This window comes from Typha latifolia, chromosome 3, assembly GCF_019914945.1.
Source record: "Typha latifolia isolate L0001 chromosome 3, TyphaL0001v2, whole genome shotgun sequence".
NCBI lineage: Eukaryota > Viridiplantae > Streptophyta > Magnoliopsida > Poales > Typhaceae > Typha > Typha latifolia.
Window position 1 is genome coordinate 17,965,615 of NC_133088.1, and position 21,357 is coordinate 17,986,971.

The 21,357-nt window shown below is 40.1% G+C and overlaps 5 protein-coding genes across 8 annotated transcripts; 4 read left to right on the plus strand and 1 right to left on the minus strand.

The window, feature by feature from the left end:
* The first annotated feature begins 2,002 nt into the window (after window positions 1-2,002).
* Window positions 2,003-5,274, plus strand: LOC140784168 (probable calcium-binding protein CML18). 2 transcript variants are annotated; one of them, XR_012108226.1, is made up of 3 exons: window positions 2,003-2,904; window positions 4,962-5,011; window positions 5,130-5,274. XR_012108226.1 is itself a non-coding variant. In XM_073131409.1 (2 exons), exon 1 carries the CDS (start codon window positions 2,389-2,391, stop codon window positions 2,890-2,892), a length of 504 nt encoding a protein of 167 aa, XP_072987510.1. In that variant the 5' UTR covers window positions 2,003-2,388; the 3' UTR covers window positions 2,893-2,904; window positions 4,700-4,948. The 2 variants fall into 2 exon arrangements, 1 of the variants encoding a protein (XP_072987510.1); XM_073131409.1 differs by lacking the exons at window positions 4,962-5,011; window positions 5,130-5,274 and adding an exon at window positions 4,700-4,948.
* Window positions 5,275-6,927: 1,653 nt separating this feature from the next.
* LOC140784579 (myb-related protein Zm1-like) lies at window positions 6,928-8,798 on the plus strand. 2 transcript variants are annotated; one of them, XM_073132070.1, is made up of 4 exons: window positions 6,928-7,001; window positions 7,225-7,380; window positions 7,525-7,654; window positions 7,752-8,798. In XM_073132070.1, exons 2-4 carry the CDS (start codon window positions 7,242-7,244, stop codon window positions 8,350-8,352), a joined length of 870 nt encoding a protein of 289 aa, XP_072988171.1. In that variant the 5' UTR covers window positions 6,928-7,001; window positions 7,225-7,241; the 3' UTR covers window positions 8,353-8,798. The 2 variants fall into 2 exon arrangements, with proteins under 2 accessions (XP_072988171.1, XP_072988169.1); XM_073132068.1 differs by lacking the exon at window positions 6,928-7,001 and having other exon boundaries at window positions 7,038-7,380.
* Window positions 8,799-10,673: 1,875 nt separating this feature from the next.
* LOC140784530 (histidine--tRNA ligase, cytoplasmic) lies at window positions 10,674-16,517 on the plus strand. The gene is made up of 7 exons (XM_073132007.1): window positions 10,674-12,190; window positions 12,296-12,475; window positions 13,297-13,554; window positions 13,831-13,965; window positions 14,195-14,476; window positions 15,307-15,447; window positions 15,737-16,517. The coding sequence occupies exons 1-7, from the start codon at window positions 10,754-10,756 to the stop codon at window positions 16,037-16,039; spliced, it is 2,736 nt and encodes a 911-aa protein (XP_072988108.1). The 5' UTR covers window positions 10,674-10,753; the 3' UTR covers window positions 16,040-16,517.
* Window positions 16,518-16,959: 442 nt separating this feature from the next.
* On the plus strand, window positions 16,960-20,550 carry LOC140784171 (uncharacterized). Of its 2 annotated transcripts, none has more exons than XM_073131415.1 (3): window positions 16,960-17,476; window positions 19,192-19,344; window positions 19,868-20,550. In XM_073131415.1, exon 1 carries the CDS (start codon window positions 17,193-17,195, stop codon window positions 17,451-17,453), a length of 261 nt encoding a protein of 86 aa, XP_072987516.1. In that variant the 5' UTR covers window positions 16,960-17,192; the 3' UTR covers window positions 17,454-17,476; window positions 19,192-19,344; window positions 19,868-20,550. The 2 variants fall into 2 exon arrangements, with proteins under 2 accessions (XP_072987516.1, XP_072987515.1); XM_073131414.1 differs by having other exon boundaries at window positions 16,966-17,476; window positions 18,874-19,344.
* Window positions 17,885-21,301, minus strand: LOC140784169 (oligopeptide transporter 4-like). The gene is made up of 6 exons (XM_073131410.1): window positions 20,743-21,301; window positions 20,552-20,649; window positions 19,903-20,466; window positions 19,175-19,427; window positions 18,891-19,073; window positions 17,885-18,678 (listed from the first exon to the last, which is right to left on the minus strand). The coding sequence occupies exons 1-6, from the start codon at window positions 21,238-21,240 to the stop codon at window positions 18,064-18,066; spliced, it is 2,211 nt and encodes a 736-aa protein (XP_072987511.1). The 5' UTR covers window positions 21,241-21,301; the 3' UTR covers window positions 17,885-18,063.
* Between the last annotated feature and the right edge of the window lie 56 nt (window positions 21,302-21,357).

Consider the following 21,357-nt stretch of genomic DNA (forward strand, 5'->3'; position numbering starts at 1 on the left):
TGAAATTGATTAACCATTTCTTTGAGTAGATTTATATGCTCTTTGGTCAATACATAATTGGCCAACATAAACAGTAAGCATTTGCCTCCGTTCATTATCATTATGTATGACAATTGTTTTGGACAGGCGCACTCGAATTGTTTTTGACGTGGTGCTCAGAGTTCACCAAACCATACAGCAGCGGGACCTAGAAGTTGGTAGGAATCTCGGCAACTGGATTCTTCGGTGGCTTGACCACATGAAACCATCAGCAGAGATACGTGCCCCACCCGACCAGCTTCTAGCCGGCAGCAGATACGGCCCTAAGCATCTAACAAGCTCTAGCCAACCCCTCACAACTCAAAGGCCCGAGCTTCAATTCAGACATCATGGAAACAAATTGAAATCATTCTTCAGCCCCTCAAATCTTCCAGCAAAATCCTTCCCAACCATAGCCATGATGATGCGGCCAATGAAACTGGCAGCTATGAATCATCAGTACAGGCACCTCTCATATTACTCGCGTAGTCTTCCAGAAATGCAATACAGGAATGGCAGAGCTCAAGGTGTCTTTCGCAGGGATATTGCACAGTGGATGCTGCACAACTGACTAATTAGCTGCCCATTTTCTTACCATCTCTTTTGCACATAGGGTCTGCAACTCCGCATCATTCTGTCTGCTACTCTCGACAGTTTGTCGAGTGGAAGATGTTGTACTCTTGATGATTGGCTTGACTAAGGTCTATCATCTATAGTTCTGTAGTTGGTCTTCAAGCCCTTTGCCGCGGTTTCCTTCTTCATCTTCTTGTATTTGTCAGTAGCAAGAAATTCTGAATGATAAAAATTTTAGTTCATACTACTGATTTGTTATCAGGAGGGTTCATATGTGATTAGACTCTTCATCATGTAGACTGTTTTGCTGTGCACCATGGTGAAATATTGGAACCTTTATATAAACCCTCTCCTAGGACTAGTTATGTTGCTTCTGTAGCTACAGATGCAAATTACCATGTTCCATTAACTATCTATTATAACTGTTTTGATTCGGCGTGTTGAGGAATAGCATGACGACATATGGCAGATGTCCCAGCTCACTATGCTACGGGGATTAGTGTCTTTGTCTTCACAGAGGATTAATCATTTGTTCAGTCTATGTCTAATCTACCGAGTTATTAAATTGTTAAAAGAAACTCTCTGTTTTTATTTTAAAACTGAAAAAGTCAACATTTAATAATCATAAATGAAAAAAAGAAGAAATTCTCAAAACTAAAAGAGCAAAAGATCTGCTTATACGAGTCAGAGCTACAGTAGCTCTCGATTGGTCAAAAAGACTTTAAGCATATCTCCAGAGACACTATCCCAAAACCAATTACTATGTAATCTACCTACGTGTGTATAACTCAACACTTTGCTAGAGGTTGTATGACTTTATGACACTCCTGTGCAAGTGTCGTAAGTTAAGAGTGGACGACAGACCGAATCACCAGCGAGAATATCCACAAGTTCTGATGCATCCAAGAGTTACCATAACGTAGAGGGCCTCCAGAGCTCCCTTTCACTTGTACAAAAGGGAGCCCTTCTCTATAACAAAGCATGTGGATATTCCTGCACAAAGAGGCAGTCCATCAGTATTCCTCAATATGAAGCCTACCTCAAATTTAGCCTGAGAATAAGAGGAAGCTGGTCTCAGAAGCTCCTCACAGCACGACACTCTTTTACACCTGTTCCTTCCAAATTGGACGCAATAAACACTGCTAAGGTTACTGTTAGAAAAAAAAATCATAAATGGAAAAAAAAAAGAACAAGAAATAGAGAAAAGAAAGAAGTGTCAAAATATACGGCCGACCAGGCGCATTTTAGCAGAACCGTCGACGTTAGCTAAAAAAAGGTACTCCCTGATGAGGGCGGCTAATCGCGGCGAGCGACACGTGGAGACAATGCTGAAGGCTGATCGATTCCTTTTTCATTTTTAATTCCAATTTAAATCCAATCAATGACGAGTTAAATATTTTTTTATTAATTGTTTGTTATATTTTCGGTTTGACCTCTTCTCATATCTCTTCCCTCGCGAGTAACCACCGATGCCGACGGATCCTTGGGAAAGGGAAGGGGCGCGTGATCCGAATCCCAACCCTAACCCTAACCCCAATTCTGGCTTCTCTTCTTCCCTTCCCTACGATCCGATCTCTCCGGCTCCAGATTTCCTCTCGATCCGCCCTAATTTCCTCCGATCAAATCTAAATCAAGAGAGGAAACTGCTCGGAATTTGTTACGTCTTCATCGCCTAATCTCATCCTAGATCAAAAGTTGCAACCTTGACATTCAATTCGATCAAAGGATTTAATCCTGGGGAGATAAATTAACCGAGTTCTTACCCAAATATCCATTCTTTATAAGGGAGAATTGGAGATGAGCGACGGCGGTGGCGGAGACAAGGCAGCGAGGCTACAGGACGAGCAACTCGCGGAGCTGCGCGAAATCTTCCGCTCCTTTGATCGGAACAACGACGGAAGCCTCACCCAGTTGGAGCTCGGCTCTCTTCTCCGATCGCTTGGCCTCAAGCCGAGTCCAGACCAGCTCGAAACTTTGATCCAAAAGGCCGACACGAACTCCAACGGGCTCGTGGAATTCTCCGAGTTCATCGGTCTCGTCGCGCCAGAGCTCGTCCCGGCGAAGTCTCCTTACACGGAGCAGCAGCTCCAGCAGTTGTTTCGGGTGTTCGATCGCGACGGCAATGGATTCATCACGGCCGCCGAGCTCGCGCACTCGATGGCTAAGCTTGGCCATGCGCTCACAGCGAAGGAGCTCACTGGCATGATCAAGGAGGCCGACACCGATGGCGATGGCCGCATCAGCTTCCAGGAGTTCTCCCAGGCCATCACATCCGCCGCCTTCGACAACTGCTGGTCTTGAATCCATCTTTGGGTAATCTCTCCTTTGTTGCTCTATTAGATTGTCTGTTCATTGGCCATTGTTGTATCTTTTTTCTTCTCTGTATACTTGATTGTTTCTTTGCATGAAGAATTCAAATTGTGGAGGAGATCGCTTGGGAGAATTTGTTTTGGATTGTGTAAATAAGGGGAGGAAAGTGGTTCCTTTCTCTTCCTCTTCTTAAAGTTGGAAAGATTGCATCTTTTAAAACTCATGATTGTGAGTTCTGACTTGTGAGAGTATATCAATAAATTGAAGGATGAAACTTGTGCATGAACTGTTGCTTTATATTAAGAGCTCCATTTTCCCCACTTTTTATGTGGTGTCTGAAATCAAATGATTAATAATAGGAAAGGAGGAAATGGCAGAGTTGGGTTAATCAGAGGACTGCCTGAAAAGTTCAATTAGTGTGCAATATGGTAGATTTGCAAGCTCCGTTTAGAAGCCTTCTATAACTGTCTATTTGTATGGAAGAATGCTGTTATCTCAAGCAAATAAATCTAGAATCTTGATCAACCCTTGAGTAGAGTGTGATTGTTTATTGTACAATGTACTAAAATAATTTACTATGGAACAAAATGAATGTGTTTTTAATAATAATTAGAAAATTATTGATCGACAAGGATTGTGAAGTGATATAGAAGCATGTCGCCCTTCTGAAGTAATAGTTTCAACTTACTTTATCAATGGAAACTAGTGAGTGATGAAGAGTGCAATTTGCTATTGCCATTCTTAAGGGGAGGGGGTATATTTTTCAGCCTTCCAGGCCTATCATGAAAATGATTTGTCTCTGAGCATAATTGGGTTATTAATTTTTAATGAAAAGTAGGCATCTGAAAGAATTAAATGCCTGATGATAGACTGCAATATATTAGGAATCGCGTTGGATATGCTCTGCTGCTAAGGTTAATCTTTAACAGCAGAAACATAATTTTAGACTACTAGACAAACTGCGATACGCCGGCAGTGAGAGGATATCCCTCTGAGACCCTAATTTTACAGACATTTACTGTCAGAATCCTATTCACATTTTTGTGGAGAATCTGAATGTATAAAATCCTTTTGGTTGGTCATGTAACTCCAAAAGGTCTGGTGTATGAGTCTGATTGGTTATATTTGTCAAAAATTGAAGAATAATCATTGCAGATCACATCATTGGTGACACTCAGACTAGATAGATGTTATATTCAGGTATTTCTCAAATGCAACTTCATCAAAGATTAGCTGCACAACATTATTTGCAAACTCAATAGAGCAAATCTCAGGAAGAAGCTTCAGAAGCTAACAAATCTTAAACATTGGCATTGCCAACATATGTATGACAGTGCAACAACCTTAGACAATCTTTTTTAAGAATACTGTTTATGATCTTGCTTTACCTTCAAGGAAGCCATCTCTATTTTTGTTTATTTCTTAAGCATTAGAAGGGCATGAGAGAAGGCTTTTCAAAAACTATTACACTTACATCATGCTTACACGAGAGATGTCACACAACCAACAAACCAGAAGGATATGTGATTTTCACCAAATAGTGAACATTAAAAGATCAAACCTAGAGAAATTCAATGACAACTACACTTAAGGAGGAAAGGAATCATTTCACTGAACCTGTCAACATTTCAAAGGATCTGCATTCTTTTAGTGAAAAAAAAAAGGACTTGTCAAATCTAATGGCTTACAAGATTTGAAGAGAAAATATGTTTTCTATCATTTTAGTTGTTTCAATAAAAATAAAAATAAAAATCTTTTTTCTGGCACATTTACAAATCGATTCGTTCAACCTTTGCAGAAGCTGAATGGCATTTCTTATCGAGGACAAAAAGAATCTTTTGAATACTAGGATGATATATTGCTATGCATATGATGATTTGCTAAAACTAAAAGAAAAACAAGGACAAAGTAAGAAATTCTTTTTCTTTTTCTTTGATGAAAGTACAAAACTAAGCAGAATTTGATCAGCTCTTATTCCGATTGCTTGAGCATCTTATCAAATGTCATGACATCTATGTGTTACCTGATCTGAAGTGATGTTCATCTAACATATGAGGCAGATTTGAAGAATTAGTCGAAGAAAAGAAATCATCTTCACTGCCTTTGAGAGGTACTGTTAGGACTAATCATTGTCATTGACATTGTCTTCCTTTTGCAAGATTTTGATTGAGATTACTTTGTGAGATCAATTAATGAATTGAATAATATGTGGTTCTATTTTTCTACAGGGTTGATATCCTTCACCAACTAAAGCAGATGAACTTTTGGTAATTTGGGAGAAAAAGAAATCGTTTTTTTTTTCTTTTTGGTATAAATTGCAAACCGTAACTTTGCCTCAGCACTACTATCTGCAATGAGAATATCATTAATAAATGATGGCCATCTAATTACTGCCAGAATTGTCAATTGCTTGAGGAAAAATCACGCCTCGCCTTTCACTCTGTGAAAAAGAAACCATTTGGATTTACTTCTCGTCTTCTCTGTTCTTCGTTGCATACTTTGAGCATATATGATCACGCCAGAAAGCAGCTGCAGATCCTCCGCAATCAAATTCACAAACTTGTCAGCTGTTCACATGAAGGATTTTGATTGATAGAATAAATCGAATCTATTAAGAAGGATGACTTTTTTTTCGCATTTCTAATTAAAAATATATATATATATATATATTTACGCAAAGTTTTGCCGACGTAGACACAACCACTTTAATGTAATTAGGGTAAAACTCCGGACATATCCCTCTTACCCTCTCACCTACAACATTGTAGGTAAATCCCGACGGCCCTCGTCGTTATATAATTAATTTTATTTTAGAAATTATAATTATCCATTCGAACAATGATTCTAAAAAGGCATTTAGAAAGCAAGATGTCATCAGATTAAATTATCTAATTGAACAAGAAGATTAAAAGAAAATTAGTCTAATATTACGATAGGTGCACAGATTTGTCTTTCCCTACTAGTTGACATATAATATATCTTCTTGTCATATGATCTTTGTCTTCTACAAGGATAATATATGACACATGTTAGTAGCTAAAGCTCACAATGTTTTTGGACTCGTATAGTTTATTTACCAACTTTATGCAAGTCCAAGAGAGAAATAGTCAAGGTGGTAGATAAAATGTCAGTTGAGAAATGGGTGCAGGTGTAAACTTTAAATAAAAAAACAAAAAAGAGAGAGAGAGAGAGCCAAAGACCTGAGACCTTCAAAGTTCAAACATTTAAAACAATAAAAGCTTGCAAGTCCCAAAAGTCCTACACCCATAATTCAACAATTCTCTAAGCAAGAAATATGCCAAGAGTTAGGTGATGGTATGGTAAAAGAGCATTAAAAGTTAGCCACCCTAACTCAAAGACTTGGGGACAGTGATATAGTATTTAAAGCTTAGGTTAGAACGGTTTGAGTATAAGTTCTAGGCTGGTGACCTAAAACTTGGGATTGATTCGCTGATGTGAACTTGGCATTGTGGATGAAAAAAGAAATTTTATGGTCGAATCCATTCTTCAGGATTCATTTGTGATTAGAATTCGAATGAAGACAAAGATGATGTCCAGAGTTTTCAAATCTATATGTTTAATTTTAAGGATCAGTAACTCTGGTACTATCTTAAGTTCCTATAAGTATTTAAAATATATATATATATATATATATATAGTAGTATCTAATATCTGATCCATTCTCTGCAAACAGAAGCCCATTAGCTAATGTCATTCCCAACAACTATTTAGACCAGATTAAAGTTTAAATATTAAAGAAAAAAAATGGAACAAGATGCTTAATGACAAACGCCTGATCTAATTAAGGAGTAATTAATATAATCAAGTAAGAGCTAGGAGAAGGCAGTGCACAGTCTTACTCAACTCCCTGCTGGGTCCCACCATATGCATATGTGCGATTCTGCCTAATGACGTCTCTCACTCCCCCATTGGACTTCCGAGAATCAAACAACACTTGAAGTGTCATTTACTCATGATGACAGTTTTTGAAAACAAACATAATCCCTTTCTAGGCCGCCCAATCCCACTTATATATACGGAGGTCTGTGTTTCCTTGTTTATATTTAGAGGCAATCCAATCTTTTTTTTTGGATAAACAGGTAGGCATGGGAGCATTGTATAATGTTCCACTGTATCTTTGTTCAATATGGTTGGGTGAAAATAGAATCTAAACATATATATACGTGTGTGTGTCTCTTTCTTTCTCTCTCTCTATCTCTCTTTATATATATATATATATATATGGGGTGGGGGGGTTTGTCGTCTTGGTCATCACATCGACTTCCTTATATGAAGTCACTTAATTCTCTCTTCTGCAAGTAGATAGGATTTCGATCGCCATGGGCCGAGGGCGAGCTCCGTGCTGCGCGAAGATCGGATTGAACAAGGGGTCATGGACGCCGGAGGAGGACATGAGGCTCGTCGCCTACATTCAGAAGCACGGCCACGCGAATTGGCGCGCTCTGCCCAAACTCGCAGGTAATTTCTTTCTCTTTCTCTTCTCTTGTATGAGTTTTTCTTCAAAAAATTCGATTTTGTTTTCTTTTTCCACACTTGGAATGCAATGGAACAGTAACTTTTACTTGGATTGACACTTGGGTATTTCACAATTTTGGGAAACAGGATTGCTTCGTTGCGGCAAGAGCTGCCGCCTGAGGTGGATCAACTACCTTCGCCCGGACATCAAGCGTGGGAACTTCACTTTAGAAGAAGAGGAGACCATCGTAAAGCTACACAATTTGCTTGGAAACAAGTAGGATGTTATGTTAATTATTACACCTCTTGCTTCCTATCTTAAACGCTGATATATATATATATATATATAAACGTCTATGTGACTATGAATGCAGATGGTCGAAAATTGCGGCTTGCCTACCGGGGAGGACCGATAACGAGATCAAGAACGTCTGGAACACACACTTGAAGAAGAGGATAGTATCAAGAGAGCAACGCACCAAGAAGGACAAGTGCGAATCAGAGTCCCCAACCTCGTCCTCCGCTGCCACCCCGGTCGGCTCTGCTTCGCTGTCCGTATCGGTGTCGCCGTGCTCGTCCTCGTCCTGTTCCTCCAACATGAACCAAGGCATAGGCCGAGGAGCAGGACAAACACCTGACGACATTGTCCAAGAGGAGTGTGAGAAGCTGTATGGCTGCAGCTTGGAGATACCAGACATAGACATCGAACCGGATATTTGGAGCATGATATATAGTAGCTCGGAATTGTGGGAGGAGAACGGAACAAAGATATTGGAGGATTGTAAGGAATCAAAGGGGAGTGAGAGCAGAGAGTGGTTGGAGTACTTGGAGAAGGAGCTTGGACTCTGGGAGGAAGACGACCAAGAGAGGGATGCTGTTCAGCAGCAGCAGCAGCTGCTGGGCCCCTGGAATGAGATGGAGGGAGATCCAGTAGCCAGTTATTTTCAAACGGACCCCTCTCCTCCTCCTAATTAAATATATATATATATGAATATATATGTATTATAATTACAACTACATTACATATGACTTTTCCTTTTTTTTTTTAAAAAAAAGAAGAAGAAGAAAAATTTGGTGTCCCAATACAATGTCATGGAATCAAAGGTAGGTTAGGTTGCATTGATACTGTGGCATGTCTTGGGACATTTTCCTAACACTCTCTGTCATCAAGTCAGTCAAAGCTTTAGTAGGTTAGTATTATTTTTATATAAACAGAGACTACGTCATCCCCATGAAGATATGATGCAATAGTATGCTCTCATCGGTTGCAGCTCCTTAGTGTCCGTAGAGTTTGTGTACTAGTCTACAGCGATCTTAACAAATTCGCTGGACATTAGACTTTCTAAGTCCGCATCGGTCTTGGATGTATATTTTGTAGCATTTCTTTTTTTCTTTAAAAGCACTCTGGACTTGTTATAATATATATTATATATATTAATGATGCTGTCCATGATGATTGCGAAGTGGTGAAACTTGGTGGATTTGGTAAGAAATAGTGAACTAATTATGTGTTGGCCAACCATCTGGATTACTTAGATTTTAAGGACTTCTGGTTGGGACTACACATTCCAAACCAGATAATTTTATTTCTTTTTTTTTTCTTCCTTTTTTGTACTTTATTTTACTATAGAATTTTCCTTAATAAAATTACCTAAATATGTTAGGAATTCATGTCACATTTGGTCCAATCCAATTGGGCCAATGGGTTATGAAACAAGGCCCATGGCCTAGGTAGGTAAGCTAATGATTGAAAATGGTATGCATCTAACGGTATTGCAATTGAGATAAAAAAAAAATCTCTTATTTTATTTTATTTTTAGGAAAGCCTGTGAGCAAATACATTATTTACTATTAAGTTATTATAATTGAAGGAGAGGGAGAATAGAGCGACGACTCATTAACGCAAGCCTCAAACTTAGTCTACAATAAACAACACTATAAGTAAAGTAAGTATCAAATATAAGAGCATCAAAAGATTAAAAAAAAAAGAACAATCATTAAGATTCACAAAAGCGAAGACTTCGAGTCATCATGCAGTTCTATTGCAATATGTTGGTCCATGACACAGCTTTGTGAAGCACACGAGGTTGGAGAATAAAAAATCATCAACCTACAATGAGAAGGAAAGGAACAAATTGCAAGACCTAGCTACAGGGGCTAGACAACAAAATAGAAGTAGAAACTCCCAAAACTATTAGCCACCGCCTACAAAAGTGCACGGGAGAACTCAACCAAGAGGGGGCAAGCTCAAGGCAAGCCAACTAAACCCTAACCTAGCCCGAATCGAGCCAAGTCAAGCTGATATTGACCAAGCGGGACCAACCGGTTCCCACAAAGCCAAACCAACTCACAAACCTAACCAAGAACTATATCTCATCCTAAGCTCTAGCGGAGGCCAAGCCATGGCAAAGCCTTGGCCAAGCTCCTAGGAAGGTGAGGCTGGGGAAAGCTTGTCGGCCACTAGTAGGGGAGCTAATGGACTAGCAAAAACCCCCACACTTCAAGGGAGCAGATCGACCAACCAAAATAGGGTATGCTCAATCAGTAAAGGTGAAGAGCGATGGTAGTAGAAAAAATGATGCAATGGCTGAATCCAAGCCTCCATCAACACAGGAAGCAGAGAGAGAGAGTGGAGGGTGAAGGAGAAAACTAGTGAGCACGAGCAAGGAAAAATGAGAGGGATGTGTGGAACAACCGGGAATGAAGAAAGTGAAGAGGGAAGAGAAGCGGAGTGAGTTTAGGCCAAAAGAACTTCCTTAGTGAGGGAGAAAAGTCCCTTTTCTTCTCTATTAGGGGGAGAGAAGTGTCCTCGCTAAATCCTAGTAGAGCTAGAAAAAACAACTACTTATTCTTTGGAATTAAAGAAAATAGCTCGAGCGATTGTGTATGCTAAGGGAAATACAATTTGATTATAAATTTTGTGTCAAAAAAAAAAAAGTAAAGGTGAGAAAACATTTGCTTATAATGGTTAGAATTTTTATTAAGGATAGGGATAAAGATTTCAAACCTAAAATACTCTTGCTTATGGTACCATTGAAAAATTGACATTATTCTTCGAGAGTATTTTAGAAATTTGATTAGTGTGGGAGATGTTAGAAAATATCTAAAATAAAAAATAGTTAGTTAAAATAATAATAGAATGTTATTTATGAAAATTATGGCAAAAAAAGAGGGAAGCGAGTTACAAATAGTTTAATACAGAGTGTGTGTCACAACATACATACGTAGGGTGTGATATTTGACATTTATCCCAAAGAAATTAAGAAAAGAATCCTACATATGAAAGTAACGGTCAATTTCACACGTGTATTTCCCCCCCTATCTTCCATCTCCTAGGGTTTTCAAGACAGCAAAGTCGCGCCTTGAAGCACCTCCCATGGATCCGACGCCGCCGTCGTCGTCGTTATCCGTCGTCTCGATTGGCGGGAAGGGCTCATCCCTCTCATCTTCCGCCGTGTACTCCATATCCCGAGGTATCTATGGTGTACGGATCGACTCCTCCGCGCTCGATAAGCTCGCTCACTCCAAGAAGCCACCGTCTCGTCCATCCCTCTCTTCCTCTTCCCAGGACCCTAAGTTACTAACCGTGGAGGAGTCTCGCGCTGCGCTGGCCATCCTCCTCAACAAGTTCGTCGTCGCCGACGCAGATGTCCGTCCTGCCCTCCCTACCCTGATCGAGGAGACGTTAGCCCTCCAATCCGGCTTCGAAACCCTAGATTTTGGATCGGAATTGGGTTTTCTTGAGTCTCTCTGTCGGCTGAATCAAAAGAAGGTTGATGACATTGGGGTCTCTCGTGACGATATTGGTGTCTTTGAGGCTTCCGTTGCTGCCCCGAGCGCGATATGCGCGATCTTGGACTGCTGCTCCTCTGCTCTATTGAGGGTGTCGGACGCCGTGGCAGCGCTGTCGTGTGAGGCCTCTAGGGCTGACGTCTCGGCATTTGATCTTCCTGTGGCGGGTGACGGCTTCTCGATCAAGGACGAGACGGATGTCGCCGGTGACATGAAGGTGTTGCTCTTCGGGTCGAAGCTCGTAGGGCAGAACAACTCGGGAGCTTTCTCGGAGATCCCAACTGTGCACGGGAGTTTTAGGGAGGCTGTCAGGCGACTGCATGGGAGAGTTCGGGTTGAGCTGAACTCTTCTGTTAAGATCAAGAAGACGGTGGGGTCCGGGAATCATGGAAAGGAGAAAGCTCTAGTGGCCTTGGTGTTACCTCTTGCTATGTCGATTCAATCCATGATCCAGAGTAGCTTGGGTCGAGCAAAATTGACCATTGAGTCGATCGGAGATGTTGATCTGCGGACAATGGTTGCTGAATCATTTCAAGATGGCTGCCCTGGTTTTGGTTCATTGAAGGATAATTTTGATGCCATAACAAGAAATCTTTCTTCTGGATCAGATTATCTATTAGTTTTGCACGGCGTGTATGATCACTTGGTTAAATATAGGGATATTCTTGCGTGGGAGGCGGCATTGGCTTTGTTTGCAATTGAAACTGATGATTCAATCGAGAAAATGCAGGAGAATGCTTCAACAAGGAGTAAACCTAATGGGGAGATGGCGAAGGGTGACAAGAAGAGTGAGAAGAAAAAGAAGAAGACTTTAGGAAAGGGAACTTCTGCTGTAATGCAACTTCTCAGAGACAGAGTCGTTGATGGGAAGGTGACATCAAGTGTCACAATGCTGGTTGACTGGGCACGTGAACTTTCATTGTACTTTGATCCGAAAGACACTTTACTGGATATCCTGATAACAAAGGTGAAAGAGATAGTTGAGAGCAATGAAGTTAGAAGACTTCCTAAAATTCCTAAGGTGAGGAATATGGATAATAAGAAAACGCGTCTCAGAAAATTTTGCCCCTATTCATTCATTTCTTTCTAGTTGATAAATTGTGCTTTTGGTTTATTTCCATTTTAGGGAACTCGTGATTTCGGAAAGGAGCAAATGACCATTAGGGAACGTGCATTTTCTATTATTACCAGTGTATTCAAGATGCATGGAGCAGTGGCCCTTGATACACCTGTCTTTGAATTAAGGGAAACACTCATGGGGAAATATGGAGAAGATTCAAAGTTGATATACGACCTTGCTGACCAGGTAAGGGCACTAACAAAACTATAGCATATTTAATTTAATTTTATCTCTTGATACTGTTCACTTGTTGTTGGTCTATTTACTTGTTAGTCCTTTTTAATAGCCTGCAGTTATATGTTACTAGTACATTATATGTATGATAATGTCTTTTCTTGTAGTTACCTTATTTCTTTATGCATGTTATACTAATATACTAAGTGGAATGATTATGACATGCTGTAACTCTTGTTTCAGTGAAGATATTCACTGTCAGATTTTAAAATACAAAACCATATGGAAAATGCTGAATATTCAATTATGTTAGTAGTACTTAGTGGCATTCAGATAAGCTGTTAGTTTATCTGGCCTAATGGCTACTGAAAGAAATGTTTACACTTTTTAATTGGATAGGGAATTATTATTACCTTCTAACTCAATGAGTATGAGCCTAGATCTCAGATCAGACTTCCTCAGATAATCTGAGAAGAGAATCCATTAACTTAAATAACTTATCATTAGAACAAGTCACATAACTCACGTTTATGGTATCTGATGTATTCAGTAGTCGAGAGATAACTTTGCAGCAGGTATTTAGCATTTATATGATTACATCTCATACTGCAGTAGTCAACTATTGTAGCTCATGGGATAGTTTATTGTTGTTTTTGGCTTTTCCCAATGGATAATTTTGGCATTGTCAGTTAGCTAGATCATATCTGCTATAATTTTCTCATTCAGAATACTGGGTGTATTTTTCAACTTTTCTTTGTATTCTTTTCACTTGCTAATGTTTACTATGTTACCTGCTTGAAGGTCTGTAACCTCTGTTTCCAAATAATTTGCAGGGTGGCGAGCTTTGTTCTTTGAGATATGATCTAACTGTTCCATTTGCCCGATATGTAGCCATGAATAATATCAGTGCACTTAAAAGGTACCAAATAGCTAAAGTATATAGAAGGGATAACCCATCAAAAGGAAGATATCGCGAGTTCTACCAATGTGACTTTGATATTGCTGGCCATTATGAAACAATGGAGCCTGATTATGAGGTCATCAAAGTTTTAACTGAAATGCTGGACCAGCTAGACATTGGTACATATGAGGTACTTTTGAATATTGATAATTAGATCCAATGTCATCAATTTCTGTAGTTTAATATTTTATATTCTGTCGTCCCAAGACTATCACTTAGAAGTTGGAACAACTTTCTGAGACGAATTAGAGCCAAGATTTCAAAGAAACTTTATTTGCTACATATCCTCATTAGTAGGGTTTCTTTTTCGTACTCTGCATTGGTGTCACTTGCTCTTTTAGCTGATACCGTAGGGTGCATCAAAGGTTGCAATCAGAGGGGTTTTTTTTTTCTTTGTTCATTGCAGATAAAGCTGAACCATCGGAAGTTGCTGGATGGAATGTTGGATATTTGTGGCGTCCCTCCTGAGAAGTTTAGAACAGTTTGCTCAAGTATAGATAAATTAGACAAGCAAACTTTTGAACAGATAAAGAAAGAACTGGTGAGAACATTAATTCACTATTTTTTACAAGTACTAGAAGGAAAAAAAAAGATAATTATTTTATGATTTTTCATGGTCATCAAAAGGAGAACTAGTTTGATGAGAATATTTTCTCCAATCCTCTCTGGTGCTCTGGCATACTTTGTTTATGGAATTCATTTACTCTGTTTTATCTGTTAGCTATGGAGCTAACTCTCTCCATTAATGTATATTATTTTGTTGCCCTCAGGTGGAAGAGAAAGGGTTACCTATTGCAACCACCGAGAAGATTGGTACTCTTGTGAAGAAAAGAGGGCCACCACTAGAAATTTTGTCAGATTTGAAGAGTGAGGGGAGCGAGTTCTTGGAGAACAGTGATTCTGTTATTGCCTTGAATGAGCTGGAGATACTATTTAAAGCTCTTGAAAAGTCAAAGTCTCTAGACAAAGTAGTTTTTGACTTGAGTCTCGCTAGAGGCCTGGACTACTATACTGGAGTAATATATGAAGCAGTCTTCAAGGGTGCTACACAGGTGATACATATTTATGTGTAAAAATATTTGTTGCTTTCAGTTATTTGTGATTGCAACAGCATGTGAGCATTGCAGATTTTCCTAATTAATAACAAAGGGTCATTTTTTTAGACTGTTATTGTATGTATATGGAGCAGTATTGAAGTTTTCATGTTGATAATAAATAGCTATATTTATGTTTGGGCAGTTGGGAGTTCAGATCTTTACGACATAAATTTCCTTGATGCAGAACTTTCTGATAGCTACCTTTGATATTAATGTGCGACACTTTCCTTTTCTAGCTGAATTTTTACTTGATGTGGCAATGAGTGTCATGTTAAACAGAGCTGCATGGAAGAGAAGAGTCCTTATAGCTGACATAAATAATTGGGAGTGAGGACTATCTGCTTCTTCTTATTGTTGTTTTTTTCTTCTGCTTTTGCTGTTGAAATTTTGAATCCAAGAGCTTAACAAATCCATGACCCATTGACAGCACATCTGAGAGAGGACAGCTAGTCACAATTATCCTGAACAATTTCATTATGCTGATTGGCAGTCTGATAATCTTATTCTATCATGTAAATTGCGACCACAGTTGATATTGGAAAAGTATGTGTGCTTTTAAATAGAGTGTTGTGCTTATTATTCTATTCTCAACCTGTCATGTTTTGCTGATTAAGCACCTTTCACGAATGCCTTGATGCTTTCAATGTACTGATATTGTGAATCGAGGACTTCATTTACTGTTGATTGAATCAATAATACTGTTGTCAGTTTTTATCCCCTCCTAATTGCTACCAAGTACCAAAGCTCTAGTTGTTTGCTCTATTACTGACTCAGTTTCATTTTAGGTTGGTTCCATTGCAGCTGGGGGCCGTTACGACAATCTAGTGGGGATGTTCAGTGGGAAGCAGGTCCCGGCAGTTGGTGTGAGCCTTGGAATAGAAAGAGTCTTTGCAATAATGGAGCAGCTGGAAAAGGACAGGAACCAGGTAATGTTTGGTTCTTCTTCATATTGGCACTTCTGTCAATTTTATTAAACAAGTAAAGGGCATATTTGTTCAACTTTAAATATGAATAAATGATCATACATTCATGTCAGACGGGAATTCTGGGAACAGAATGAAATTTTTTGTTCCTTGTATTTCTTTTTTTGTTTATTTCAGATCTTAGATACCTTGAACAAGTTGATACCAGTTGCTTCTTTCTTTCTCCTTATGATTGTGGATTTGCCTCTAACATGCATCTTTCTGCTTCTGCTGAGTCTGTTTTTTTTTTCAGGTGATACGCGCTACTGAGACACAAGTTTTGGTTGCCATTCTTGGGAAGGACCTTACTTTGGCTGCAGAGCTTGTGAGTGAATTGTGGGATGCCAAAATAAAAGCAGAATTTAAGCTCACCAAAAGGGTGATGAACCACATTACTTATGCGAAGCATTCTGGCATTCCTTGGATGGTGCTTGTTGGTGAGTCTGAACTCAACACTGGTGTTGTCAAATTGAAGAACATTGAAGCAAACCAAGAAGTGGAGGTTCGTAGAGAGAATTATGTTGAGGAACTTCAAAGAAGGCTTAACAATGTCTAGAAAGAGCTTATAATTGCCATACATCAACATTACCAATCAGTGTTAACTAGTGAGGTTAAATGCAACCCAACAAAGAAGGTATAGTTTTCCTTTTGTTATTATATCCATGAGCAGAGAAGCACACCAATTTGGCTCTTCGTATGAGGATTACAGTGGAGCAAAAGATTAGCATTGGCAAACAATGAGCAGCTGGTGTCTAGTAACTGCACTTCTTTCAGAAAGCTTCATATTGCATCTGGAGTTGATAAATGATAAGTTTTTGTCTGTATTTTAAATTTTATTGAGGGTCTATTTCTAAGGGTCCCCTTTTCTTCATCCTTTCCGATGTTTGGTGTGCCTCCTTTCATTGGCCTAGCACTGCGATTAAATTTGTGAAGGTTTGTCAAAACCTTTCATTGTTGCTTCAATGGAGTTGGAAGTTATAATTGGAGCATACTTGGTGTATTTTTCTTTTATCTATTCATTGTTTTGATGCGAAGAGTGTATATGATGATGCTTAGGCAAATTGCAAAAAATGGAGTAGTTTTCCGGGAAAATACAGTCAACTCATATCACTCTCGTACTTCATAATTTTTGCAGGGGGAGAGGAGGGGTGATTACTTTGTAAATATGAGCTGCTCGCCAGTTTTTATAGAACCGATGACTTAAAAATAAATAATTATAGTGAGATTTCTTAACCTACAATTTTTTGCAAGAAAAAAAAAAAAAAAAAATATATATATATATATATATAGCAAATGGATATTGGAGGTTTCCTATAGTTGAGAGTCAATAATCATCATGAAACAAAAAAATAATTGAGGAGTTAAGAGGCAATAATCGATATGTAACTAAAAAGTAAATTAGGAGTTAATGGTTAAAAATTCAGTAGTCGAAACGTAATTATTCAACAAAAAAGAAGAAGAGAGAGAATCGATGAATCAGATCCATATCATCCATTAGATTTAAAACCCTAGTCCTTCTCCATTCTCTAATCTCTGATCGCTCCGCCCACCATTGCTTCTCGCCCTTGCGATCTCCACCCCACTCCACGCCGTCGTCCATCCGGCATCTGTCTCGTCGTCACCGTGCCATCTCGTGGAGTCGTCGTCGCCATCACTCCGCTCGCAGCCTCACTCTAAGAAGCTACCAATTTGTACGTAAGAGTATAGCAATGGCTAAGGGATTAATATGGGCAACTGCCGAGGACTTGGCGAAGAATCGAGCGACAGTTTTGTCATTATACCGTCAAATACTACGAAGCCTCAATTCCCCTGACCTACCTCTAACCCATGCTGCTCGTCTTGCCAAGAAGGCGGAGGTCCGTACCATCTTCCTGTTTGGATCCGAGGAGCGATCCCTCCACAACACTGCTGATCTGATCGATGCTGCTCACCACTCGCTCTCCATCCTAAAAAAGGGGCGCCTTCCATAGATTTCACCTCAGCAAATCTATCTGTGAGTCTCTCTGAAGCAAACTTTGTTTTTTTTTTATTGCCTATAAAGATTGAAATTTGGAATATTTTGTTCTGGATTCTGTGAGAAGTAGCTGGATGCATCATTTGATTGATTAAAACTTGCTTCTCTTGAGTTCCTCTTAAAGGTTTAATTCCAATCAGTCTTGTCTTTGTAAGTTGGTGATTTGCTAAATCTCTGTTTGTGCTGCAATAAATTAAGAAAAAGAAAGAAAAAAAAAATTTACTCCTTCATTCAGCTTTAGGTAAGGGTTCCCTGGTATTATCCAACAATTCCGAAATCTGATGCACAGAAGTGCTCACTTTCCTCTATGTACAAGCACTTGAAGGTGAAAAAAAAGAACCTTAAGAATCCGATAAGCTAAAAATAATATCATCATACAAATAGAGATTAGAAGTCAATTGAGTAATAGCTATTGCCAAGCCAATATAAAGTTACAAATAGGGATACTATTAATCCCTTCTATAGTTGTTAACCTAGGAGTATAACTACACATAAGAATCTAAGTTGCAGTTATAGACGGATAAGGTAAGAAATGAATATATAACTCTTAAGACTCTAGAGGAGCCTTAGAAGACAGGGCAGTTATCCACTTGGACCCCTCTTGCTGTTGGACAAGTTGCAAGGTCGCAATGCTCACCGGCTGTCCCCCACCAGTCAATGCTCTTGTTCTCCATGCTCAACGCGAAGTAGAGCAGCACACCCATCATGGCGACCCCGGCATCCATTGCCGCTGAGAGGATGTAGTTATACCTCTGCCACCATTTCTTCCGGTACCGGAACACGAAGAAGTTGAACACTGTCCCAACAGCAACCCATGAAGTGTAGTTCACTGCTGTCGCTGGTGGCATCATAGCTGTGGCCCCAAGAAGGACTGGGAGGTTAACCAAGGGAATCCAGGCTTGCTTAGGAAATGCCTTGTGGAATAGCCACACGATGACTGGACCTATGGCACCTCCAAGAAAGAACCAATTGAGAGCTCCGTAGTTGCCGAGTGGCCCAAAAATGCGTCTGGGCCCGACCAGGCCCCAGATGACAGATGCGTCGAAGAAGACCCGATCGCTCGGGCAGGTCCATGGGCTGTTTGGTGGGAGAAGGTCCCTTTGGCAAATGTTGTTGATGGATCCCAGAAGCCACCATGCAACACCAATGTTGATTGTACCAGCAATGATGGTGCCTATGAACTAATTAAAGAGACTTGCTATATGAGAAGTGAGAAGATAAAGCATTTGCATGATTCCTATTGTCATCATCAAGCGACAGAATATGTTTATAACTTTCCTAAAAATGCACAAAATATGAGTACACAAGTTATATGTATGGTTCTTGTAGTTGTTGCAATTATCAATTTATAGTAAGTAATATTATGCAAAATGCAGGAGTTTGAAGGACATACCTGAACCAAAAACATTGATTTAGGTGGAATCTTCATATAATGCCCGAGCTTAAAATCAGCAAGAAAGGAGACAGCCTGCGCCATGCTCATATAACCGTAGACTTTGAAGCAGACATTAGCTATTGGCTTCCCGGGCATGATTAGACCCATGCAGTATTCTGTAATAATGTTCAGGCCTGGAGTCTTTGTATTCAGCATTGTAACATCAAAAAAGAATAAAAATTTTAGCTTTAAGAATCAAATTATGTTTTAAAGAATCTAAAGTATGTTTGGAGATTCTTTACCTGGTTAGTGGTTGCAGTTATGATGCTAATGGGAAGAGTGAACACAAAGGCCATTGCACAAGCAAAGAGGAGACCCCACCATGGAAGCTGAACTTGGTCCTTCATTACAGTGCAGAGGATTAAAGAGACGATAACTGTTACTACCAGCAATGAATAAAACCACCAGCTCGGTATGTCTTCATATTTCCTCATTAACCTTGTGTGTATGTCAACTTTACCTTTGTATGAAGCACGGAATCGGTTGTAGATTTCACTGAAAAGGTTATTGCATTCAACAGCAAAAACCACAAATAAGTTATATCTCTATAATAGGATGACATTTTGAGATTAGAATCTTCGGCAAATATATCCATCATCCTTGTTCTTTAATTTTCTTTCATGTCAGATAAAATTGCGAGGAGGGAAGAAAAAAAGAACCACTACTAAATATACCATTGTATATTGTCAGTATGTATTGTTTGCTGAGAGTGTAGCAGTTTAGAGTTCTGCCGACATCTTGCAGCTTGATTCTTTTGTGTAGGAATCATTAAATTGTTATATAGTATATAATACCAGGTATAGCAACTATAAATGAGTTTGTCATCGTATTGATAAAGCCTATTTAATGGGTTGTACTCCATGTAAGATATCATAGTGACACTATTATCCTTATTTGAGTTAATTGATGGAAACTTCTAATGATTTTAAATGTAGGTATATAAATCAGGGCAGAAGTGGACAGAAAGTACCTTCCATAGAAAAAGCCAACATGCGTCAATGTAGCTGCAATAGTTGCAAAGCCAAGGCCATAAGTCAGCGCAAAGAACAAGCTCAAATTAATCTTCCCCTGCTTCGCGTATGCCTCCATATCAATCTCAAACTTGTCATTGACAATAGCATTGATGTCATAAGGCCGTCCTGCAGAAGTGAACAAGTCGGAGGAAAATATTGGGAAGGTCTTTGCATTGTACAGGTTGAAGCCCCAGTAGGTCACCGGAATAACAATGTAGACGATCAAGAAGTAGCCGGCGAAGGTGTTGACGATGGCAAAGAAAGGCGAAACGAGTGGGCTGTAGAGGTACGAGGCAACAGCAGTCCAGTCGAGGGTGAAGGCGCCGATCCCAAGGCCGTTCATGCCCGAGCCAAGCTGTTGGGCTGTGACTGACTTGGAGAAGATCCAGCAGACCCATGAGATGGTTGTGAGGGTTGGGAAAAGGTATCCTGGAATCGCATACCATGAGAAGCTGCAGACGAGAGCGATGAGGAAGAACTTGGCTCGCGACATCCGGCGATCATCTTTCTCATGCAATGCTCTGCAATTCCAAAACTTAGATTCATTATCTATTAACTTAAAAAAAATTCAATTGGATCAACAAAGTTGTAATATTGTGATCTCACCGGAAGAGCGAGACCTGTACGAGATTACTCGGCCACCACATGTGCGCCGGCTCAACCACGTACTTCCTCATCAATCCCGCCCATCCGTACCCTAACACCTGAAACACCGTCGTTACTGAAGTGATTGATTTCTTGACTCACTTCTGATAAAATATTACGTAAATTCTAATATAAGAAATAAGAAAACCTACCTGAGTAGTGATGATCAAAAGCCAACCGGCGACGAACGAGATCTTCCGCTTGTAGAACGCCCTAATAATATCGATGATCCCGACGGCGTACGCCGGCCCATTGCCGAACGCGTAGCCGGCGTTGGCGAAGATGGAGATGAGCACGTGCTCCTTCATATTGAACGGCCCGGGATTGAGCGAGAAGTCTCGATCCCCGAACCCCGGGATCTTGAACTTGGCGGTGGGAAGCACACGTGCGAGGAACCGTCCGACGGGGAGGGAGGCGACCTGGACGGTGATCTGCGTGATGACGAGGGGCTCGGTGCGGTAGGCGAAGAACTGGTTGAGGAAGGACATGAGGGCGCACGATAGCGTCCCGATGAACCACATCCTAAACGTCCACACCGGCAGCGTAGGGTCGTCGGTGGTCGTTACCGTGAGCCGCACTTGCTCGATCGGCGAGATCTCGTCGTCCGCGTCCGCCATAGGGTAATGCTCACCGCCCCTTCCGTTTTCCATATTGGATTTTTCTCTTCTCCTTCTCCTTCTCCTTCTCCTTCTCCTTCTCCTTCTCCTTCGGGGAAGTAGGATAGCGGATGCTATAATAGCGGGATAATAGCGGGAGAGGTGGGGTTG